This window comes from Adelges cooleyi, unplaced genomic scaffold (assembly GCF_023614345.1).
Source record: "Adelges cooleyi isolate 19-005CV unplaced genomic scaffold, UGA_ACOO_1.1 ACOO_flye_CR_arks_rails_tigmint_CR_PRNA_307, whole genome shotgun sequence".
Taxonomy (NCBI): Eukaryota; Metazoa; Arthropoda; class Insecta; order Hemiptera; family Adelgidae; genus Adelges; species Adelges cooleyi.
In genome coordinates, this window is record NW_026095978.1 from 921,959 (window position 1) to 939,896 (window position 17,938).

At 29.5% G+C, this 17,938-nt stretch overlaps 2 protein-coding genes across 8 annotated transcripts; one reads left to right on the forward strand and one right to left on the reverse strand.

Annotated features, from left to right (window-relative positions):
- Positions 1 to 674: 674 nt before the first annotated feature.
- On the reverse strand, positions 675 to 15,167 carry LOC126839630 (uncharacterized). Of its 7 annotated transcripts, none has more exons than XM_050575028.1 (10): positions 14,950 to 15,167; positions 4,707 to 4,886; positions 4,296 to 4,382; positions 3,935 to 4,058; positions 3,635 to 3,803; positions 3,266 to 3,454; positions 2,902 to 3,146; positions 1,436 to 1,642; positions 1,179 to 1,371; positions 675 to 1,105 (listed from the first exon to the last, which is right to left on the reverse strand). In XM_050575028.1, exons 2-10 carry the CDS (start codon positions 4,800 to 4,802, stop codon positions 958 to 960), a joined length of 1,458 nt encoding a protein of 485 aa, XP_050430985.1. In that variant the 5' UTR covers positions 4,803 to 4,886; positions 14,950 to 15,167; the 3' UTR covers positions 675 to 957. The 7 variants fall into 7 exon arrangements, with proteins under 7 accessions (XP_050430985.1, XP_050430988.1, XP_050430986.1 ...); XM_050575031.1 differs by lacking the exon at positions 14,950 to 15,167 and adding an exon at positions 6,135 to 6,246; XM_050575029.1 differs by lacking the exon at positions 14,950 to 15,167 and adding an exon at positions 5,542 to 5,863.
- Positions 9,176 to 15,557, forward strand: LOC126839633 (uncharacterized). The gene is made up of 5 exons (XM_050575035.1): positions 9,176 to 9,203; positions 10,533 to 10,600; positions 11,147 to 11,418; positions 11,782 to 11,908; positions 14,968 to 15,557. The coding sequence occupies exons 1-5, from the start codon at positions 9,192 to 9,194 to the stop codon at positions 15,485 to 15,487; spliced, it is 999 nt and encodes a 332-aa protein (XP_050430992.1). The 5' UTR covers positions 9,176 to 9,191; the 3' UTR covers positions 15,488 to 15,557.
- The last annotated feature ends 2,381 nt before the right edge of the window (positions 15,558 to 17,938 follow it).

Sequence of the window (17,938 nt, forward strand, 5' to 3'; positions counted from 1 at the left end):
TAAGATTAACTTACTTATTAGTTAAATTAGTTGTTAATTTTTGTTTGTAAAGAAAAATTTAAATAAAAATCTCATTCCAATCATAACAACTAAACTGTAAAATTATGGCAGAGCTCGTTAACAGTTCTTAAGGTTTTATACAAGTCAAGTTTAATTTATTTCTGATGTACAAAAAAACCTGTATTATAATATGTAAAATATTTTTGGGATTTAAACTGTCATATTTTGTTTAATCTTTTATTATCATTTACAATACTGAAATAAGAGTGAAAATTATCATGTATTTCACATTGTAATAATGCTTAAACAAAATAAAAAAATGAATAAAAATGGGTTTTAAGTACTGCATACAAACACTTAGTCTATTGTTATTACTTAATTATTTTAAGACGTTTTCATTTTATTATGCTGCATCAGATTAAGTTTATATAACTTATTAGTGTAACAATAGTTATTTAGTTTTACATTAAGTCTATATTTTTCAGTCAAGATAAAGAGCGGTGAATAATACCCGTTTAAGAACTCCTTTAATCTGTATAAATTAACTTAGTTTTGTCAAAGTTTATTGGTTCGACTATCACAATGATTTTCCTTAAAAAATAAAATATACATTGATTGACAGAAGAAAAAAAAAACGATGAAACTTATAAAGTTGTATTTAATATAATTATTGTCTACGTTAATAAACCTTAACATCTAGTATTTTTTTTGGTACAGTTTCAAAATATACATTCTTTTTTTTACAAATTAAATTATGTATAAAATACATTAAAATATATAAAATCAATAAATGGAATTAACGTGATCAGTCCAAAATAAATGAAAAAAAAAAATGGTAACAAAAATAAATCTATATACACTATAAAAAAATATAAAATATAAATAGGTTAAGGGCGTACAAATTAAAGAATATAGATATTATAATCGTAAAGTTTCATAGTAATAAATTGTTATAAACTAAGCCCAACAGTTCCAATAACAAGGTTTAGTAAACGAGTCCATATTCACAATTGCCACGACGGCAGCATACGTCGATGCTATTCCACCAAGAATACCGACGATGATTATCTCCCACATATACATCTTGGAATGCCAAGCGATTTGCCTGTTAAATAAAAACAACAAAGATGTGAGTTCACAAAAACTCAAATGGTACAAAATGTATTAGCAAAATTCACCTTTCGGGCCAGAGCGGATTGGTTTGGCTGCAGAGTTTCATGTGTAGCAGCGATGGTAGCACAAATGTAGACATTGTTACAGTTGATCCACCAATAAGTGCTACTAGTTTTCCGAAATTCGGTATCGATTCACCGAGAAGAACCATCAGTGACAACAAAAGGAACCGAGTGATTAATCTTTTAAAACAAAAATCTAAAACAAAACAATGTATATTTTCATTTGTTACACATATTTTAAAAACGACCACATTACTTACTATTTGGTACATTGCAAAATAATTCTAACTGTTGTGAAACGGGATTGATAATAATTATAAAGCCTAGAATCAGATGCGTTGCCATAAGAGTGTTTGCAATTGTCGTTAACCAAGTCGGGCTCAGCGACAGAGCAATGTTCTGATTGATTTTATCTCCGTAGACAAGGTATCCTCCAAGTACGATTGGCACATACAGAGCCATGATTACTGAAAATTAAAAACCAATCCCATTGTTTGTCATTAAACGTAGATAATAAAAAAAGCTAGTTGTGAATTATGATAAACTGATATGTAAAAAAGAAAATCCCTTGAGAGGACGCCACTCAACCCGTTTCTACACTTTACTGATTACCATTTTTTTTTTGTCAGGCTATCACAGTCATTTCTATAGGATAAATTACAATTTGTTTCCCATCAAAACTGCTTTGTGTGGGACAAGTATGTGAGTAACATTAAATTTACCAAATGTTCACAATGTATAGAGAAGAACTTCATTTATAGGGTATCGTTTTTAGTATTTTGATATCTATACTTAATATTTTTTTACAAACAAATGAAAAAAGTAAAAAAACAGAATCTTTACGAACAAATAAATTTCATTGTGCTTATCAAAAAACTAAAAGTGCTAAAAAAAAGTTCTTCTCTCTTCATTGTAAACATTTTATATGATTACCACCCTCACAGTCTTGTCCTCCGCAAAACCATTTTTACTTGATAAATTACAGGTGAGTAGCATCCTCTTAAACGTTAGATAATAGTTTAATCCAAGAAAGTTTATGAAACACTTTTACAATAAGATTAGACGGACAGTCGATTAAATATAAGCAATAATGTGACGGTTCAATGGGAAAAGAGCATAAACAATACTTTTATAATTTTATTAGAATAGAGGCAATCAATAATAAATTGTTAACTTCCAAAAATTACAAATTCATTAACATACAATGTTGCCTATGCTCGTTTTCCTTTTACCCATCAACGTACTTAAATACCTGCCATACACAAATATACTTAAAATAATAAAAAAAAAAACTTTAAAAAGTACACATATTTTTTTACTAATCGAATAACTACTATAAATATAGCAATTGACAATTTATAATAAATATAGTTTTATTTCTTTACCTCAAGTCTCCAAAAATAATTGAATGCATGTTTTAATATTAAAATAATGTACTTTAGAATTTTAGCTTTACTATTGTGAGAGTTTAACTAAAAGGTACTAAGTCAGATTTTTAACTAACACACAAATAGTGTATTATTGTAAAACATTTAGCCATAAATCGAATAGAATTAATGCTTAAAAATGAGATTATAGACCACAAAAAAATATCCCTTAAATGTTTTTTTTTTTTTTAATGTAATTGTAAAGTTTTAGAAAATGTCCAATAGTACCTTTTAGATTGTATACCCATGTTATAAAAAAATTTAATTACACATTAAACGGTTTACGAAAATAGACTTACTGATAAATGCAATAAGTACACTTTTTGGAAATTTTTCTCGTTGAAACATATCATTTTGAATAGTTGGAAACGCTGATGCTCCTCCATACGAAAATAATATTGTTCCAAAAGACAAGAAAAACTGATCGAGTGTATGGCTGTTATGTTCTACCGGTTCTGCGTTACTGGTTCCGTCTAGGAAAATTTGTATACAAATAAGCACACAGGCAATACTCGTGGTTAGTAATGCTCCAATACCGACTAGGCTATAATGAACAAAATACAAATTTCAAAAACATTTAGTTACTCATTGGTGTTAAAATTAAAAAATCTATAAAATAAGGAAAATTCTTGTTTTTATCACAAAGGTACATATTAAACCAACCTAAAATCTTTGGGCGACTCTAAGAACATCAGTGGGCTAATTGCAATTGAAAACAGCAAAAGCCAAGAACAAAATCCAAGATTTGGAAAGACATTTTCCAATAGTTTCTGAACTATCTGGGCAACAAGCATTAAGTACACAGTTCCTGCTCCAAATAGAGTCAGCTGTATACATGTTGATGTCAGGTAACTAAATAACAAATTACAAACAGTAACATTTTAAAACAAATTCTAATTTAACTAAAACATTAATCTTAAGTATTAAGATTTTATCACTTATTTTGTAACAAATTATTATGTGTTCCTGTCCATATTAGCGTAGGTATACGGCTAAACAGTGATGTGTAATAAAGCAGTTTTCTCCAATTACCTAGTTTTTTTGCCAAAGGCATAAAAAGCAATAGTAGGATAAGGATTTTTACAGCTTGCTTGACATTCTGGATAACGTTCTTCCAAAATTGCCCAACAGTCACCTAATCTCGATCCACTGTAAGCTGCGGTAACTGCAAAAGCAAATAGTAACAAAAACCCAATCCAACCTAAAACAAAAAAAAAATATGTGTAAGTTAATTGTTTTATATCATAGCTGTATAAAAGTGAATCTAGGTAAAATGTAAAATCTAGTTTACCAAATAATATTTATATAGATATGAAAAAACATTTGGACAACCTGAATTTACAACCGCCCATGGAACGGCAAGGACACCTGTGCCTGCCATTTCTCCAGCAACAAATACAGCTGCCATCCATACTTTGAGACCTGGACCAGTAGTATGTTGATTTTCTGACAGAACCTAAGAAAAAAACATTTGTCAATTAAACTATATTGTCGTATAGTACATAGAAGCAGTAAAACTACTATTATAAGGTTAGGGTGTTGCAGCTGTTGCCTAAACAACACCTATAATAATTAATCTAGGTTTAGTAAGTGGTATCAAAATAAAAGTGTTTACTTTAGCAACATCAAACTTTAAGTTGAGACACTTAATTTAAGAGCGATATTTACAATAAATTAAAATTACATGACATACATTTTTAAAGATTGTATTAGAGGCTGGTGTTGAGCAAGAGCGCATTCCAGAACGAGTGAATCCTTGAAATAAGTTCTTTTTGAGCTTCTAAGAACAGAACATAGATCGGCTTCCATTTGAAATCAAGAAACAAGGAATGAAAATAGTCGGATATTTATTGAAATTTTCCTGAATTTGTCTAACGGCTAGTAGGTATAAAGTCATAGTTTCAACTCTGTGTAGGAACCCGAAATTGTTGGTCATTGATCAATGCTAATATTTAGAGTACAACCCTTAATATTACATTCTCATTTTTTTTAATAATAAAACCAATAATTTCCCAATATACACATGTACCTTGAATAAACACTGTTCGAACGTAAGTAGTGGTAGTCGAGCAATGTTTTTTTAAATTTAATCATAGGTACTTACTTCATCTCCCGGTTGAGTGTTGACGATCGCCTTTTCCCCTACCAAAGAACGATAGTTGGAGTTCGGATTACTGCCGACCAACGGATCCTTCTCCATGATTGCGGTAAAATGGAGATAGGTATGCAGTATTTATGCGTCTTGGCGACTTTAAACCGTTTTATAGCTATTCATCAAAATTTCCTGTAATGCAAAACGAAATAAAAAATAATAAAACAACAGGGAGAACTGTGAAGTGTAAAAAATCGTGCGTACAATAATTAGATATTGTGCATACACTATGTAAATAATATACTTAATAATGTGTTATTATTGTTGTTGCATTTGGTCAATAGTATGTATTAACGTGTGTGTACTTTTTGTTTACCCGCGTCTTCTGTTGAGTAAAATCAAATCAAACACAAACCGATACGTTATCAGCGTGCAACTGTGCGTTAGTATTGTTTTAATGCGTTATCAGCGCTAAAACTACAGAAATTCATAAAATAGATATATTGTACTACAAAATCCACAAGTTGATACACGACGAAAGTGACATTAACAGCAACAGCTGCCGTCAGACAAACGAATAAGTATTTTATTATAGTAAATAATAATTGTCAATGTCAACGTTGTATGACGTGCGAATATCTATGATAATGATATTGTAAATTCGACTATTCGAGGCCAACCGGAGAAACAACACTACAACAGGAACAAAAATAGTGGAATATCGTTTTAAAATATAATATTTACCGAAAAAAACCAATAGTTGTTGATGTAGTAAAAAAATACAATTAATCAAGGATAATCATTATATAATATATGGAGTGAGAGTAGACGGACGCTGTCGACTTACTGGTTGTTTTATTGTCCTGTAATAGTTTCTATCTTGTTGGCGGATTGAATTGAGTTTGCAGTTAAAGTACATACAAAATTAAATGATAAATGTAATATTGTATTTTTCTAAAAACTGGTAAAATTCGAGACAAATGTGGCGACAATATTTTTCGAACCGCACACAATATGTGATTTGTGTTGTTACTTGAGATACCTATCTATTTATTATATTGTTACACAGTCTTGTTAACTAGCAGCTCTACCTTTTGGCAAATAAAAAGAAGGAAAAAACGATTTTTTTTTCATTTGTAATGCACAAACCGGTCGGTTAAACCTTATCTAGTCAATATTCAATAAAAAATAATTGGTAATCATAAATTGTGATCTTTTTTCTGGGACTTGAATCAAGACAATGTTATCACATTTTTACCATTTTTTTTTCACTCTTAAAAGAAAAGTGTTGTACATTTTTATAACTTTGAACCAATTTGGATGGATAGCTGAAACCCCTGCCCCTAAAAATGCGAATAAATCTTTGCCACAAAAAGTGATCCCTAAGAATATGTACCTAATATAACTTTTTTTTTATAGTGTATACTAAAAATTGCTTACCTTTATGACCATATCCTTAAGAGAATAATTATGACAACACAACGCTGGACGGTAACTGACAATATTTTAATTGTTATTTACACTTGTAGTTGGTAAGTTATCAATAGCGTTAAAAATTTTTTATTTATAACTTTCGTTTACCTAACTAAGAAGTGGCCACTGTTAGGATTAAGTGCAAAATGAGTAACTAATAAGTAGGTTAGGTTACTAATATAGGTAGTATATGTTGTTTTACATATTATTGTTTATATTTATTTGCACTACTATAATTTTAGTAGACAACAATAGATGTACGGTTTTGAAGTAGATCTAATCTAATATAATCTAATGTAATATAAATACCTCAAGGTACAACTTCTACAATGTACTGATCAGTATTGTGCTTACAGTGCCCGGACAAACAATTATTTTTTATTTTGACAATTGTTAATATAAATATGTACTTAAGAGTATAGTTCAAATACATTCATTTATACTAAGCAAACAAAATAATGTTTGTTTTTTATTGTCATTTGAGATGATGAAATAAAACTAATCGAAAAATCATCTTGTTTATTTGTTCGTTTATAAGTTTGATCAATTATCAATGGCTTAAATTAAGTCAACTATGCTGTCACGATAATATAAGTACAACCATAGTCATGTTTTCTACGATTTTAACAATGTATTTTGGAAAATAATAACTATGTCCATTCGGATAATATTTTAAAACAAAACTAAAATAGATCTAGGGAAGTACGAGTTTTTTATCTATCATGGACATCATTAGTATGGTCATAGATTATTAATATCCAGGGCTTTGTACATGTACATTGGAAACCCTTAAAAACCTGATTAAATGGTCGAAATCTAAATCCTATACAACCCAAATTAATTCCAGTTTTAAACCAAAAGTTAAAATTGTTTTTAAATTTTCAAAAACCATTTTCGTTGACTTAATATTAGAGTAACTGTTTTTTTTTTTAATCAAAAAGTTATAGTTGATTAAAAACAGCGGTAATTTATACACAGGTAAGCTACAAATTACAATAACTGCATTAATTGTTACAGTTATTCGTTAATCGTTACATTCCTTTGTTATTATAACTTAAAAAACCTTACACTAATTGCATCCCTTTGATGAGTACCATATCATGTATTTAAATAAATAGTAAACACCTATTTAAATATTTATAAATAACAATTTCATGAAAAATAATTATAAGAATAAACGGTATTATAAATGTAGAAAAATTAGCCACTCTAATTGAATTTTAAATATACTTAAGTATATAATACATATACAGAATTAAAAAATTTAACTGATTTGTGCATACTTGGGACCATAACACTGTGATATTTGTTTTAATATAGTTGTTCATAGCAATGTTAAATCGTGTTGAATACCTTACCGATTTTCAATAATTCTTTCTACTTATATCTCATCAATCAGTTATTTTTTAAATACTGTGTAATATTATCTATAAATTATGTATAATAATTATTCTCTAACCAATTTGTGTATTGATTAGTAGTAAGTATCATCTTCATGTACTGTACATAGTACATATTTTAATTTACTTAATTATTTTCCCAAGGCCAGTAGGTACCGTCGTTAGAGTAGGCAGTTCAATGTTAATTTAGAGCTAATTAAAATTAATAGTAAATCAATTTAACAATTATTTATAGAACAGCCATTTAATTTATCATACTTACTAGTTACTTTAACAATTATTGTTATAACTAAAAAACCATGAAGAGTACATACTTTTTTTTTTAACAAACAGTGTAATGGATGAAATTCTATTAAATTACCTACCTAAAATGACTTTTGTTATTTAAAAAAAATGTTTATATAGTTTAAATTTAATAAAGAGGTAGTGAGTGTTTAAAAATAAAATTTATATTGTGTTTAATAATTAAACTCTAATTAAATAACTTTTGTGATAGAAATAATAAATGGTCAATTAAGAATTATCTTATTTACATAATATGATATATTACTATTTTTGTATCACTAAAAATAAAATATGCTCACTACAAAAGGCAATCCTAATCATAGTGTTTCCGGCTAGTACGTTTTGTTTTTTTATATTTATCTAGTCATCCAGTTTGATTAACAAGCGTAAAATGCACTGTCTCTGAAGACTATCTCACTAACCTGCTACTGTATAAATATTAAACAAAATAGCGAAGGGGTAATTCCTAACATTAAACCAAAAACTGTTTCTGAAGTTTAGACATTACTCTCATATAAAGTTAATTAATGGTTTTTTTAATTATATGGATCTTAAAAATATCTTAGGACCAAGGTTAATTATACATTTATATAAATATCAAATTATTTAGATAGCTCTTCAATGAATCTAATATAAAGCTTATAGTATGATTCAACTTGTTTTGCTGGTACCTATTAACTAAAAATTGTCTTCCTATATATACTAATTGTATATATTTTCTAAATGTAGTATATTAGATTTATACGAAATAATGTTTTAAAATATAATTACTTAAAAAAAGCACTTAGAAACTGTTTAAATAATATTTTAAAAAATTATTGGAATAAATGGATAATTGTGAAATAATTATTTAAATAAAGTTTTTTTTCGAATAAACTGTGAAATAACTATTTGAATAACGTTTGAGTTATCTGTATGATTATTTAGATAACGTTTTATTCGAATGATGTACAACTCTGTCTAAACACGAATTATTTTAACAAAAAAATACTTCTGATTAATTTTCAACGGAAAGGGAAATAAGTATAATTTCAATTTGAGGCTATTGTCGTAGCTAGATTTCAACTAGATGCACATTATATAGCACATTTATCTGATGACATTGTCATTGTTTCATGATATTATGATTTTTAATGCTTATGAACGGTAATACATTTTTTTGTGGGTTATGATTTAAATGTGTGTAGATAAAAATATACTGATTTGACGAGCCATCATAATGTTTTAATAATGACCAACTGTCTATCCAACCAACAAATGATGGCGTTCTATGCAAATTACATTCAGTCCTCCAGTGCTGAATCAAACACTTGGACCGTCTCTGAAGACAACACCAGAAATGAATATCACGGTAGGTTAGATTTATTATTATTCAAACGGGCAAATTTTAGGTGCGTATTTTCTATCGCTTAGTCAATACATTTATCAATACATTGGTCAAAACCAACTTGATCAATTTAATGTTAATGAACTTAGTTTTAAATCTTAGCCTTAAGACCTTAACTGGACCGACATTATATCAAACTTACCTATTGTTTTTTAAAAACTTTTAAAAATTATATTAACAGTTTTGGCGTAGACAAAAGAACGGGGTAGCATTTCTTGTGAGTTGTGAGTGTTTAAAAATACTGTTGAGCAAACTGGGTTCTGTGTGAGGTCTTACTTAGATATGATTATTAACTACTGAAAAACTACTAGTACACTTTGCCTATAATAAAACGATAATACAATAAAAGTTCATAAAAAAAGTAAAAACTTTTAATAATAATAAGAAGACAAACATCTGAAATTTGGGTCGGAATCATCCACTTATATTAAACTAATCGCTCCAATATAGATTAATTTTTACTAGTTATATGTAAAATATATTAAACTAAAATATTATTTTGGTTGAACAAAAAAAAAACCATAAAATTAAGGTTTTTTATTGAAAATAGGTATAACACATTTGAATTTACAATATACTGTTATTTTGTTTTTTATTTGTTTTAATACTGTGTTCATAATACGTGAATTTTTGCTTAGAATAATGTAGTCTATTCGAATATCCTCAATTTTTTTTCAATAAAAAAACACCATTCGATCATAGGTCATCCTGCTCAGTGCTACTAAATTCCTTTATTAATTTTCTAAATAAACTAAAGCTTATGATTTACTTGAGCTACAGTTAACTGATAAGGATACAAAAAAATACAATATTTGGCTCCAAAGTCCGAATTTTTTATTTAGATATTTTATTTTTAATTTGTATTGTGAATAATTTGTATATTGTATATTATTTTGCAATTTTTTTTAGTGTTTGTTAACCACAGTATTATTATTATTGATGTAGATAACGAAAACACAACGTGCAGAATTTGATACTGAACTGCATGTCCGCAAAATATTACAATTGTTTTAATTTATATTGTTTATATACACTATTGTATAATAATAATATAGTTGTATAATTACAGGAAATATTTCTACAATAATAGTAATAATTGTAATTTGATGTTTCGTTATAATTTTCATATTATCTTGTTCGCCAATCTGTGGATTCATAATAAGCATTCATTATAAATATCATAATAGTAATTTTATTTTTAATACCTACAACTCAATTCGCAAATTTACTTGTATTATAATTAATTTCAAAATTGTATTGGGCCGTAAATGAAAATATTTATTTATAAAATAGGGCATACGACCAATAACTAATACACGAGCCACTTCCATGCTACGACCGATGACACCGATTGGATGTTGGTATGTCAAAATGGAGTTCTTTACTCACAATGGAAATTTAGTGGGATGTCACTAAATCATGTAATTAAAATTTAAAACAAATCGTTTTCGTGCCATGGAGTTGTGGATTCCTGTTAAGTATAGAGTCTATAATACATGTCTATATTGAAAACTAGTAAAATTGCCAAATTATAAGTCTTTTAAAACAAGAATTAGAAGATTTGTGTATGAATTTTTATTTATCTATTATCTTGCTTGTGTCTTAAATAAATTAGATTTTTCTCTTTTTTTTTACACTATGCCTATCCATACTATAATGGTCGTTAGTCGACACCCAGAATGTTTATATTGTGTAGACTCGCCTCCAGTCAGCCTCTGGTGTTTAGGTTATCTTCCCACACCGTATAATTTGTCTATTTTTAATAACAGTTAATACACACACACACACACATAGTCCGATTACTTACTATGTACAGTCGTTTTGCTGGTTTTTAGCCGTATTGTATCTGTTATATTACATGCAAAGGTACACCTATAAAGTATCTAACTAATAAGTTTCCATAACAGCTATCGTCGACATTGTATTAGTATGGTGACTGTGGTTCTTTTTGTGCCATTTTCGGTGTGTGTTTTAAGCGTCACTGCGGCCATTGTGATCGACGGCAAGAAAAACGGATCTTCGGGGGACATGCCAGAGGAAAACTTGACCGGATTACTGTATTCTTCAAACGATGCCGCCGTCGACACTCAATACACCTCTTGTAAGGTCATCACAGACCACATAGTGGCCACGGCCGAGGGGAAATTTTCCAGGTTTTGCCACGGCATCTGCAACGTCAGTAAGTCGACCAAACCAATCTAAACAGATCAAACTCTTATCCTACCCTACCCCAAACCACCCTTAAGAATTCGATTTTCAGTGGCCAAGATAAATAACTCCATAGTTGAATTTTTCACCACTAGAGTGCGCTAAGCAAATTGGCAATTGTACTTGCATACATTGTTTCGAATAAATTTAACTGCCTGTCCTGAAAATTTTCATTTTATGCAGTTAATCAGGGTTGGCATATGGGTTTATACAGTGATCAGACTTGATAGGCCTATTTATAGGCGAGGATAGATGTGGGATAGATCCATCCTTGGCCTTTTTAGAATAGTTAGACAACGGATATACTGAAAAATAATTTTCTACGGGATTTCAGACGAAACTAACGCCAGGCTGGACAAAATTGAATCTTTGTTAACAGTCGAAGCTGTCAACATCAAACAACGTTTATTACACATAGAAAGCGTTTTATCCGGAGCCAATCCACAACACTCTATGCCCGGGTAATATTACAGAAATGATAATTTATTTGGTCTAATCATTTTGTACATATATTCTATTTTCAGTACATTATCCATAAAACTGTGTCTAAAAAATGTTATCACGAAATACAAAAAAAAAAAAAGATTTTCAAGTGTTATATTTTAGCTTTAAGAATCTTTTTTCAAACCGAAATAATGTTGATTAATTTTAAAGTTAGAATTTTTTTAACGAAAACTTGAAATTTCCCATGTTAATCAAATGCAAAAACATAAGTCATGAAGAAGTACTAGAGTTGAGTTAGGATCTCTTTTGTACACAATATGTTCCATTAATAAGTTTATAATTATTTTAATACACAACATTAGTCGGCTATTGGTACTGGAAAGAATATTTGAGATAGTTTAAATATTTGATTTAGAAACGTTTAATTGGGTATACACAAGTATGTCACGTCTGCCCGGTTAATAAATTATTAAATTTGTACAAAACAATTAATCATATATTACTTGTACTAACTACTAAGAGTACGAAAATAACTGTATTTGTTTATATTAAAATGTGAAACAAATAACACTAAATTCTCAATACCGCGCTATAATGGCTATATAAAATAATATACTCATAACATATACCTATTATGTATTATATACATATTACGTTTTAAATTTTAATTACCCGTTTAATTAATATATTAAATTCCTGTTGGTTTTTAAATATTCTCTATGTTTATAACACTTTATACCTAACATAAAATAGTTTTAATTGCCATATTTACAACATTAACATCATACAGGATGATTAACTTAAACGTCATATAGAACCTACAAAGTATCAATAACTTTTAACATTTAACCTCGATGATGGATGATAATGTGACAATTAAAACAGGCCATAGTTTACCTATCAAACATTTTTTTTGCAACAAAATATCATGATCATTTCACGACTTGATATTGTTGAACGTACCTATTACATAGTCCATAATACCTATCAATAGGTCGTTAGACCTTCTTTTAGTGTATACTACAATATGCATAGGTTAGCTTGGGCATCAATTTTTAATTTTTTTCAAATTACATAAAGAAAAACCCATTTTTCAAACTTTGATAAAAGTATTACCGATTAAGTTAAAACTTTGAAAATTACTTAAAAACCGAGTTTTGCTAATGATGTGTATAGCTTACAAATTGTTCCTTTAATAAAAAATAGTGATAAGAGACAGCTGATAATGGCTGCTGATAAGTGACCGTTGATAAGAGATCGCTGGTTTATTATTATTTATTTATATTTATTATTTATTATTTAGAGATTACTGGTTTAGATTAGATTTGGATTAAATTGTTAAGGTTATGTTAGGTTTAGGAATTAGGTAAGGTTAGTTTTAGGTTTAGGTTAGGAGGAAGGAGAAGACAATTGGATGGATTAGAGAGGAGGGGAAATTAGGGTATGGGACGACCGTGGGAAATGTCAGGGAGGGGAGGGGAAAACAAATACATGATTCTAAGTTTTTAGCAGAGAAGTTTATGTGTTAGAATTGATCGCATACGGTTTAAAAAGTCGACAAATAAATAATGATTATAATTTGCGTTTTAAATCAAATCATAAAAAAAAAACGCTTTTTTGGATTACGGCGTGTATGAAAAATAGTGTGTTGTTTATATTTTACCACCGTCACGTCTAAACAAACAGCATATTTTGGTCGGTAAAATCGAGTACAATTTGTTTACCGTTTCGTTTGCTGTTTAAATGTAAACAAAAAGCCTATCTCTTAAAGATCACGGTCTCAGAATGCCAATTAAATGCTTGCTGAGCATACCTACATAATACATATACAGGGTGACTTGAAACATTCAACATTTTTAGTACATTATTGTCAATTTAAAAAGTTAATGAAAACTATCAGGGTTTGAATAGGGGTAGGAACATAATAATTTGTGGAGAACTGAGATCATATTATATAAAATAAAAACACTATGAAATAATAATATTAGTTACTAATATTAAGCCCAGTGACATATTGAGTGGTCCATGATAAAAGTAATCACTCTGTATAGTAACGAATTGGTACACTAATGCGGACGTCAGACTGGCTGACGATAAAGCACGTTCGGTTTAGTATTTTTTCGCTGATTTCGAATGCGGTTATCAACAGTAACATTATCAATTATTACTATTATTATTGGAAAACCTTTTTTCACGGTCAACCCGCCGTTTAACTGACCGTGTTTTGGTTCGTTTGTCGGCCACGATCATTCCTATGTACACACACCAGCTAACCCTTGACCTACACGGTTATCATTGTACCGCGAACCACTCTATATCTCATAGGGTTTAATAAGATATTTATTTTATTTTTTATTTTTTCATAGTGTTTTTATACAATGGCATGTCAATTTTCACAATTTTTTTTCGCTTTTACCCCCCCCCCCCTCCCCTTCAAAACTAATTATTTTTATATCAACTTAAAATATGGTAACGTATATATTTTATTACCTTTTTAAATTGAGAATATTTTACTAAAAATGTTGACAAGTCAATAACCGGTATAGAACAACTGTTTTTGAAGTTCTAAGAGTTTAAAAATTAGGAGTGCCTTTCCTCGTGCCCTAAACTTGAAACTTTAAACTTCAAAAAAGTAGTCGACCAAAACTTGTTTTCGACCGGTCAAAATGTTTTAGTACATTATTATCAATTTAGAAAATATGTAATTCAATGTATGTATTTACCATTTCATTTTTAAAATTGATATAATTTTTATTTTCATTGACCAAAATTAAAAATTAAACTTTTGGACCTTTTAAACAGACCAGCCAATGCGTTGTAAAGAATATTAATTTGCAAAAAAAAAGGCCCACTGACCGCATAAAGAGCATTGTGTTTACTCTGTAGCGATAATTTACAATAGTAACTGCGTTTTAAATTATAATAAACTTGACCTATTGATAAATACCAATCGTGGTCTAAGATAATAAATTGTTATCAAGTACCTATACTTACAACTTAGATGTTAGACAATATAATATAATTTAAGTTATAACAATTATAAGTTTGAGTAAATTACCTGAAATTATATTTCCAGCAAGTCGACGACAACAGACACGGGGACAGCGGGACAACAACGCAGGAGACAGCCCGAAGTCGACGAGTACAACGGGACGGTGTTGGCGTACGGACAACAGCATCGGCAGACGTTCACGTACTATTGGCGGCTGGACCGGTTCTGGCGAACGGTGTTCGTCGACGGCACGGCGCGCAGTCCACAGTTTTACGTTTCGCCGCGCGGCTATCGCGTGCGACTGGTCGTCGAGTCTGATCTGACGGCACGCGCGCTCCGGCTGGCCGCCGCGGTGGTGCCAGGCGATTACGACGCCGGCTTGCGGTGGCCGATGGCCCGCCGATTCCTGTTGGCCGTTCTCGACCAGACCGACTCCGGGCCCGCGGACATCGTGTCCCGTGTTTGGGACGAAACCGACGTCCGGTGCCAGCCGCACGCCGACGCAGACGCCGTATGCGCGTCCATGGAGTTCCGGCACGACGTGCTTACCGGTCGCCGGTACATCGCCGACGATGCACTATTGGTCAAGCTTACCGTTTTCTAGTATTAATGTATTCGCTGATAGTATAGATATACCGTTGGTTAGGTCAATTATCTAACCAGGCCATTAGAAGAAGCTAAGAAATATTCAAGGGGGGGGGGTTGTCAAAATTAAGATGCCAAATTCAAACTTTTAAATAATTCCCGACTAAAATGATTATTTTGGTAAAAAAAGTTTTTATATCACAAACATATTACGAAAATTAATGTGAATTAATAACTTTTGAAGCAAATAAAAAAAAAATTGATAATTTAGTAATAATTTACTGATTTATAAGAGATTTTTATATCTATTTTTATAAAAATTGTGATTAGATTTTTGAATTTATAAAATGTTTTTTTAGAGCAGTTTTAAAAATTTATTTTTCTGGCATTTAACAGATGTACCTATCAATGAAAAAAATGTTCAGGTCCAAGTATACCTAAAAAAAAAAAATTTTACCCCTAATGGAAGACCGGCTTTAAACGCATTATTTTAAAAAGGTTAAAAAGTAATTCATGACAAAATTATAACGCAATGGAATAGTTGGAACTTGCAAAATGTTAAGTTTAATACAAAAACTAGAAGTGTTTCATTTCCAGTTTTTCAAAATTATTTTTTACTATCCCTTGAAACGTATTCAATTTTTTTTCAATGAACTAAAAAAACTTACTTTTTTAGTACGTGGTTTTTACAACAACAAAAATATCAATTGAATATTTTTTAAAATTAATATGAGATATTGTCATAAAATATAATATGTGTATAAATATATTATATGTGATCGACGGATAACACATTCAAAACTATTGCAGTTTGTTATTGACTTTTGTTTTAACTCTATAGATAATAATATTTGATCTGTTTATTTATTATTATATTATTATATAATTCTTGACTAATTACGTGGGTCACGCAATCTCGCTAAAAAGGCCGAACCGATTTTGATGCTGTTTTTTTAGAACCATCCCATGCTAACCGACAAGGTTATAGGAATACTTAGCCTTGACTTCGACCTCTTAGACTTATCTAATTTAATCGAACTTAACTTAGTGTAAATACATAATGTGTTGTTTGGTCACGCAGGCAACTATAAAATTTCTGATAATGTGTAAAGTAATAGTAATAAATATCTTCAGTAAAACATTTTCATAAAATTGTTACCTATTAATGTCATATTTTATCATAAATTATAATTATTGTAATTATAATAATTATTAAATAATAATTTATTATAATTATTGAATAATAATTTTACTGTACTATAGATGGTTAACATATTTTGGCCTTTGGAAATCCAATACAACAACTCTAGAATAAAAAATACTGAGGAAAAAAATGGCAGAGGGTCTTGCTTAGACATTTAGTATATTACAGGCTACAGCTAGTTGCATAAAAAAACACTGAAAACCGCTACCTACATTTGGATGTATACATTGTAGTATTATAATATTCTATAGTTTTAATTATAATATATAATTAAATAAATATGTATGTCGAGACCGCACAATGATATAGATGTATGACATCTAGCTGATGTGTAATAAAAAATTCCCAATAAATCTATAATAAAGAGTAAGAATAAAAATATTATGCTTAATTTTGTTTTTAGCTTCAATGCGTAGCTGAGAAAGTATTGTTTTTACAATGATGTGTTTTTAGTTTTTTTGATAGCAACTTTTGAAACTTACACGGTAACGTATATATTTTATTAACTTTTTAAATTGAGAATAATGTACTAAACATTTTGACTTGTTGATAACCGGTTTCGGATAACTATTTTTGAAGTTATTAAAGTTTCAAGTTTAGGGCGAGGAAAGGTGGAGTGTAGTATTATTTTTATCTGCGCGCATATCCCAACTCACTTCCCCTCCCATCCTAACTTAAAAACTCTTATAACTTTAAAAATAGTTATCCGAAACTGGTTATCAACCAGTCAACATTTTTAGTACATTATTCTCAATTTAAAAAGTTATTAAAGTATATACGTTACCATTTAAGTTTTAAAAGACGCTATTAAGAAACTAAGTGGGAAGGTGAGTAAAAACAAAAAAAAAATTTGAAAAATTGAGATCACTATGTATAAAAACACAATGAAAAAAAAAATTGTATTTCTTATTAAACCCTATGAGATATTGAGATAAGTAGATCATCCTGTATATGGGGCATTCTGAGTCAAACCACGCGCTCATCGGCCTGACCTACTCAAATTTTTTATTAACTTCTTTTGGTCTAATATAAGACTTTATTTTTTAAATTTTTAATCACTAATTTTTGCCCCAAAAATAGCGGTTTTTTAAGTAATTAAAAAAAATCGATTTCGACCCGTTTTAAATTTTTTATCATAAGATCAGAGACTTAGATCAAATCTTTTCGTCTAATAACTGGAGTGGGTCGAGATTTGTTTCTATTTTTTTTTAATAAAGACATTTTTTTTTTCAAACTGAAAATTTCAGTTTTCTTATTTAAAAAACA

What these genes read in the sequence shown, in the direction of transcription:
- LOC126839633 (XM_050575035.1), top strand. An exon ending in ATGACACCGATTGGATGTTG is followed by an intron (nt 10,601 to 11,146) that starts GTATGTCAAAAT and finishes TTTCCATAACAG; the next exon opens with CTATCGTCGACATTGTATTA. An exon ending in CCACAACACTCTATGCCCGG is followed by an intron (nt 11,909 to 14,967) that starts GTAATATTACAG and finishes TTATATTTCCAG; the next exon opens with CAAGTCGACGACAACAGACA.
- LOC126839630 (XM_050575028.1), bottom strand. Translation starts at nt 4,802, where the DNA reads ATGGAGAAGGATCCGTTGGTCGGCAGTAATCCGAACTCCAACTATCGT. An exon ending in TGTACTTATTGCATTTATCA is followed by an intron (nt 1,643 to 2,901) that starts GTAAGTCTATTT and finishes TTTAATTTTCAG; the next exon opens with TAATCATGGCTCTGTATGTG. An exon ending in ATTTTGCAATGTACCAAATA is followed by an intron (nt 1,372 to 1,435) that starts GTAAGTAATGTG and finishes GTTTTGTTTTAG; the next exon opens with ATTTTTGTTTTAAAAGATTA.